Source organism: Maniola jurtina, chromosome 5 (assembly GCF_905333055.1).
Source record: "Maniola jurtina chromosome 5, ilManJurt1.1, whole genome shotgun sequence".
Classification (NCBI taxonomy): Eukaryota; Metazoa; Arthropoda; class Insecta; order Lepidoptera; family Nymphalidae; genus Maniola; species Maniola jurtina.
Genome location: NC_060033.1, coordinates 5,405,888 through 5,413,079, shown reverse-complemented (window position 1 = coordinate 5,413,079; position 7,192 = coordinate 5,405,888). Strand labels below are relative to the sequence as shown.

Genomic DNA, 7,192 nt, shown 5'->3' with positions numbered 1-7,192 from the left:
AAATAAATAATTATGTATTTAGGCAACGTCCATCTTGACAGCTTGACATTTGTCTATTGACATAATATTATGAACCTAACGGTTATGTAACCTTCTTTTCTACAAGAAAACTAGAAAAGAGCTGATAACTCTTAAACGGCTGCACCAATTTTTTTGGATTATAGCTAAGAACACTCTCGATCAAGCCACCTTTCAAACAAAAAAAACTAAATTAAAATCGGTTCATTCGTTTAGGCGCTACGATGCCACAGACAGATACACAGATACACAGATACACAGACACACAGATACACAGATACACAGATACACAGATACACAGATACACAGACACACAGATACACACGTCAAACTTATAACACCCTCTTTTTGGGTCGGGGGTTAATAAAAAATGTAATAAAGAAATCAGGCACACGATTATTACAAATCTGAAACGTTTCAAATGTTAAACATAATAGTCAATTATAAGGTTCACATTATTCTGAAAAATATTTCTTTGGTTGTATAAACGTTTGGTTCAGTAAGAACTAAAAATATTTACTGAAAGATAGTCCAGCTGATGGTTCCCAAGACTGACTAGGCATGTATGGTGATATGGATTTAGAGACTCCAGCACTAAAGTCTAATGAAGACGTAGGGTCTCGGTAGATATTCAGTTTGCCCATAGCTGAGTAGTCTGTGCGATCGAGGACATCAGTATGTGCCATGCCAAGGGAAGCACCAACTTTGTTGCTGAAAGAAAAAATAAGAATGAGGCATATTTATGCATATTTATTTACGCATGGGGTTTTTCAACGGGCGGACCAACAAATTCCTGAAAGGCCGGCAACGCATTTGCGGTTCCTCTGGTCTGGTAGTGCAAATCTTCATGGACCAGCGGCAATCACTTAACATTAGGTGACTCGCCTGCTCGTTTGGTCGCTATTTTTATTTAAAAAAAATATACTTTTATCCATTGAACTGTTTGATATAGAATAAATACCTTCCGGCTTCTGTTTTGCTCTCTAGTTTTGATAGAGGTACCTTAAAACCAAGTGTGAATAGACAATTTTATTTCTTGACAAGCATCAGGCATGCCCCACCTGAGGCTACGTCATGATTGCCGTCAATTATTATTGCAACATGTTTGTACTTGCATTTTTGTAGCAAAGCGCTAGCATAGGTACTTATAAAAAAGTTGCTTACTTGTACATGTAATCCAGGCCACCACCATAGGTATTGAAGTTGGGGATCACTGGGTTGTTGGGGAAACTCCTAGTGGCGAAAGCACTGGCAGACAGATCGTGATTGTCGTTGTGGAACAGGTTGGCCGTTCCAGCGGCTGTGAGCTGATCACCGAAGGATGGGATATGTTTGCCGGTGAGACTCAAACTGTGGCCATTTCTGCAAAAGAAGTGGTATTTTATTTTTAAGAGTGCTCTCCATGATTGCTTCAAGTCGAGTGTGAGCCATGCTGTTCCAATCAACATTGGACCAGGACATACTTGGAGAGACATGAGATGGATGATGTTTTAACAACGCGAGTCAACGTTTAGTGTTACGTTATTTTTGGCAAAATATACAATTTTTTACAAAAACTAAAGGCATTTGGAATTATTATAAGGTAAAGTGTGAAAAGAAGTTGAAAATTTTTCAATTTTCAATCTTTTTATTTCTTATTAATTAAAGTTTATTTACGCATACCTGCCTTAAAAATTACCAAAAATAGAAAACTTTCAAGAATTCCAAAATAAATATAATTCTTCTGTATTTATTGTTATTTTGCAAAGATATTTTGCTAAGTTCATATCTGACTTAGTTAGGTTAAAATTACTTTATATTGACATAAAGACATAAATGACGTCATAAGAACTAAAAGCATAAATAAATTAACAAAAATACTCACACATTGTCTAAAGTCAAGCCACCAGTGGCAGAACTGTAGCCACCGCCTTCTTTCAGACCACTAAGACCACCGATACCACTCAAAACATTCTTATCATTGCCAGCCAAAGGAAATTTAGCCACAATATTGGTGGAACCATCAGGGTTTGTATTCAATACACCATGAGCTTGACGACGAACTCTTATATTGCGGTAAATAGGGTAAACAGATTCTTGAGGATGTTTAAAATACTGATCTTCCAAATCATCGTTCATTAAATTTGCTTGATCTTCCAAGAAAAACGCTGGTCTTCCATATGGTATGCTCATGCAAGTGACTCCCGCCAAGAATACGGCAAACAAGGCAATTTTAGCCAACATTTTGCTTCTTTCTATATTAGGTAGTAGGTACTTTGATTGCTAAGAGCAAGTTGAGAATGATTTCTTAGGAGCATCTTCCCTGTTATATATTAAAACGCACCAGAGCAAAAAATCCCCGGTTCTAAACCTAAATAATTACTAGATGTGTCACTATTATGTTTTGAGTATAAAATGGTTTTCATTACAATTTTGAATTGGGTTAGATTTTCGAATAAGGCTCTGTTGTAATTTTGTTAAACACAAGCTTTTTAGTGACTTCGCTATACGTATATTTAAGTTTATAGCATTTAGCAACCGGGGAAAATGTAAGTACCAACAGTAAAAGACTTCCTTTGTAGTCGAAGGAGTTGTGATTCAGAGCCTGTATTACAAACAATTACTTTTAACTTTTTATATTATATTAGTGTCGATAATAATTGGTATTTGGTTCTCATATCACATTCATTAAAAAGGAGAAATAATGTAAAGAGATAAACAAAAAATTATTTCAAGAGTAATTTAATTTTAAATCTAATCAAGCGTAATACTTAATTCTAACAATAATGGCCTTATGATTATTACAAGATCTGAAGACGAATCGACTGAGAATTTAACTAAACTTTGGCATGACAAATGCAATAAAGAGATCAGGTACATAGATATTATTATTGACGAATATGATCTCATAACTATTGCTTGTTAAACAAATTAAAAGAATCAGATCATTCAGACATTTACAGATATTTACAATATTTGGTCTAGTAAGATAGTTCTAAAAATATTTGCTAAAAGATAGTCCAGCTGATGGTTGCCATGACTGACTAGGCATGTATGGTGATATTGATTTAGAGACTCCAGCATTGAAATCTAATGAAGATGTAGGGTCGCGGAAGAGATTCAGTTTGCCCATAGCTGAGTAGTCTGTACGCTTCAGGAGATCAGTGTGTGCCATGCCAAGGGATGCACCAACTTTGTTGCTGAAAGAAAAATAAATCACCCATAAGAATGACACCCATTATTTTTATCCACCACACTAATATTATAAATCCAAAAGATATGTCTTTATCTCTATTAGCTGCCTGTCTGTGTTGTTTTTTTGGTTCAACCGCTGAATTAATCTTGACAAAATTTGCCACACAGATAGACCTTGGATACGGACCTAGCATTTTCTTGTCATGAAAAGTTATGTTCCCTTATGACAAAGTCGCGGACATCTTATAAGTATTCATATATATTTTGAATAACTGCGCCCATTTCTATGTATCAAATTCATGAACTCTTAATTCCTACAGTTTTAATAAAAGTACCCGTAGCTTAAAGTTAAGAGTAAATTGGCATCTTCTAGATGCGCTCCATCTTAAGCTGCATCATTACTTGCCAGCAGATTTGATTCATATAATGAAAGAGGTACTTACTTGTACATGTAGTCCACACCACCACCATAGGTGTTGAAGTTGGGGATCACTGGGTTGTTGGGGAAGCTCCTTGTGGCGAAGGCATTGGCAGACAGATCGTGATTGTCGTTGTGGAAAAGGTTTGCCGTTCCAGCTGCTGTAAGCTGATCACCGAAGGATGGAATGTGTTTACCGGTGACACTCAGACCGTGGCCGTTTCTAGAAAATAAATTGTATCCAATTATGAACACAACCTTGAAAAAGCCTTCATTCCTAGAAAAATAGTTTCCTCATGACAGAATATTATCATGACTGAAAAATCATGATAACGTTCATCTTAAAATTAAAGTCATATAATACCACAAAACTCCAAAGGCATGATAAAAATAGCATCATAAAAATTTCGTGCCCGATAAAATGAGGTCATAAGTCCAGAATTAAATAAATTAAGTTAATTAACTAAATACACTCACACATTGTCTAAAGCTAAGCCAGCAGTAGCAGAACTGTAGCCACCACCTTCCTTTAAACCACCAAGACTACCGATACCACTCACAATATTCTTATCATTGCCAGCCAAAGGCAATTTAGCCATAATATTGGTGGAACCATCAGGGTTTGTATTCAAAACACCACGAGCTTGGCGACGAACTCTTGTATTCCGGTAAATCGGGTAAACAGATTCTTGAGGATGTTTAAAATACTGATCTTCAAAATCATCGTTCATTAAATTTGCATGGTCTTCTAAGAAAAACGCTGGTCTTCCATATGGTATGCTCATGCAACTGACTCCCGCCAAGAATACGGCAAACAAGGCAATTTTAGCACACATTTTGCTAATTTTTAATACTTGGTACTTTGATTGCTAAGAGCAAGTTGAGAATGATTGCTAGGCGCATCTTCCCTGTTTTATATTAAAACGAACGAGAGCAGAAAATCCCCGGTTCCAAGCGTAGATAAGTATTTATAGATGCGTCAATATTATGTTTTAAGTTCGAAATGGTTTTTATTATAATTTTTGCATTAATCATTTTTGAATAAGGCTTTGTCGTAATTTTGCCTAATTTTAATTACTAAAAAAGTTTTACCATTGGTTGATTACGAAACGTTTTTGTATACTACATATTGTGATCAATGTATTATAGCAGGTAGGTAGGTACAATTTTTTTTTCTTCAATTTTTTTATTTAACTGTTCAAAATGAAGTTTAAAATCAACTATCTTTTGAAATTGGAATCCACCACACAAGCATTAGTTACCTACTAGCACATCACAATAAAATCGTCCATCTAAGATCATTAAGTTTTGTCATGTTTACTGTTTACACTATAGGGATCTATCTCCAGAGAAAAAATGAATCCTTATAGGATCACTTCGTTATCTGTCTGTCTGTCGTGTCTGTCAATACCCATGAAAGGAATCAAAACCTATAGGGTAAGTACTTCCCGTTGGCTTAGAATCATGGGCAGTTAGCAATGTCTTTCTTATAGCACAATTAAAGGGGAAAGTTCGAAAACCGAGAACTTGTGGTCACATCACAAAAAACATTAAAAGTGTTTCATTTTCTTGTACGGTGGTACGGAATCCTTGTCCGACTCGCACTTGACCGGTTTTTTGTAGAGTTGAATAATCGCTATTAATTCTGTCTATTCCAGAGATCTTTATTACGGGTCCGAAGAATTCCCCGATAATACACCGCTCCCTCTAGTTGTTATTATAACATTTGACCTCTGAGAGGTCAGCATTGTAAGGGCTGTCAACTTTAAGCTTTGCAAAATTATCAAGTTTTTAGATTTATGTTTTACTTTCACTTGTCGATTCTTTATTTAATATTTTGAAAAAAGTAGGAATACTCCATAGCAGGTACAAGAATACAAAAAAAATCGGACTTCTAAAGTCGATAATCTATCCAATCACCTATTTGGGTCAATTGATAAACCAGCATATTCAACTGAAATTTCTAATCCGTGACTTAACTATTCAAGGCTCCCACTGAAAACCAGCGCTGCAGCTTGCTGCAGCTGTTACTAAGTGTGAGACCTAGGTTTGGTCAAATATGACCTCTACAATAATATAATGTTACTTTTTGTTATCAAATAAAAAAGTTTTATTTCTGTCTACAAATGCACTAGCTACGCGTCTACTCAAATGCTACTCATCTTCCCAAACTAGACGGCCGGCTAGGTGATTGCTAGCTCAGTGTACAACGATGAGTGATAGCCACTGAGAGACACCATATCACATTGGTTGGTTCTACATTGCTGCTTCACTGGCTGATATTAAAATGATGTTTCGAAGGAAATCTTCATTGGATTAATAAATGTCAAATGAGCTGACTATCATTCATGTTGGACATTGAGTTAGTGAATCGCCCCGCAGGACGTAAGTATAAGAATACTTAATAAAATTTAAAGACACCTATAATAATACCTTAAAATCTAGATTCTAGAGTGAACCCTAGCTATTGCAAATTAGTGCGAGTGATTCCCGCTTATCACAGGCGTACCGGGCGTATGATTCAGTTTGTTTGTAAATAGCTACTATTTATAAGTATTGCTTGCGGTTCTGTTATCAGAATCATCACGAATAAAAAAATTAGTATTTTTGTATACCTAGGTATTAAATAATCACTATTCCAATATGTTACGTCATTATAGTGACTATATTCATACTAATTACTAATTTACTATTATTTAATGTAATAATGTTATAAATGCGAAAGTGTGTCCATCTGTCTGTTTGTCTATCTGTTAGCTTTTCACGCCTAATACCTATTTAACCGATTTTGATGAAAATTAGCACAGAGTTAGCTTACGGACCGGGCACGGACATAAGCTACCTGTTATCCTGGAAAATCAAAAAGTTCCTACGAGATTCTAAAGGCCCATCCGTTTAACCGATTTATATGAAAGGTACAGAGGTAGCTTGCGTGCCGAAAAATGACATGGGCTACTTTTTATCCAGGAAAATCAATGAGATCCCACGGTATTTTTTAAAAACCTTAATCCACGCGGACGAAGTTGTAACGTAGCAAGGAGGCTGGGGTGTGCAACGTCCTTACTACGTACATAAAGGATAGGGAACCCTGCCTGACTTGTCAGCTAAGAAAAACAACGATCACACACAAACCGTTATCTATTTATTTACGTCTAAATCTTATATCTACTGTACATGGAGTTTTACTGACCGCCGTTATTAACAACACAAGATACTTCTACCCTTCGCGGAGGGTTTCACAACGACGCGGGCAATTCGGGTCGGACTATAGACGGGGTTGCGCGGGCGACCTATGTCGGTACGTAACGAGGATCGCTTCATGGACGGAGACCGGAGGAGGGGTGAACGCGCGGGCGGGACGTGCGGTATTGTTGTGCCACCAAGCAGAGGGCCTGGTTGCTTTCAACGCTACCTGTGTCGCTGGACTCCCTCCCCCAGATCGAGCAGCGATGTTAAAGATCACACCGACCTATGCGGGGCGAAGAAGCCGAGCGACTCTCCTGATCTGGCGGCTGCTGCCGTATTTATACACTGGGGAATGGGCGGAGCCTAACCGGTGGCGTGATCAACGCGCGGCAGTCG

General features: G+C 37.2%; 1 protein-coding gene across 4 annotated transcripts; it reads right to left on the bottom strand.

Moving 5' to 3' along the window:
- Window positions 1-387: 387 nt before the first annotated feature.
- LOC123865011 (attacin-like) lies at window positions 388-4,514 on the bottom strand. Of its 4 annotated transcripts, XM_045905819.1 has the most exons (4): window positions 4,455-4,495; window positions 1,883-2,248; window positions 1,183-1,380; window positions 388-729 (listed from the first exon to the last, which is right to left on the bottom strand). In XM_045905819.1, the coding sequence occupies exons 2-4, from the start codon at window positions 2,239-2,241 to the stop codon at window positions 525-527; spliced, it is 762 nt and encodes a 253-aa protein (XP_045761775.1). In that variant the 5' UTR covers window positions 2,242-2,248; window positions 4,455-4,495; the 3' UTR covers window positions 388-524. The 4 variants fall into 4 exon arrangements, with proteins under 4 accessions (XP_045761775.1, XP_045761779.1, XP_045761778.1 ...); XM_045905823.1 differs by lacking the exon at window positions 1,883-2,248 and having other exon boundaries at window positions 393-729; window positions 4,088-4,514; XM_045905822.1 differs by lacking the exons at window positions 1,183-1,380; window positions 1,883-2,248 and adding an exon at window positions 3,636-3,833 and having other exon boundaries at window positions 401-729; window positions 4,088-4,512.
- Window positions 4,515-7,192: the final 2,678 nt, after the last annotated feature.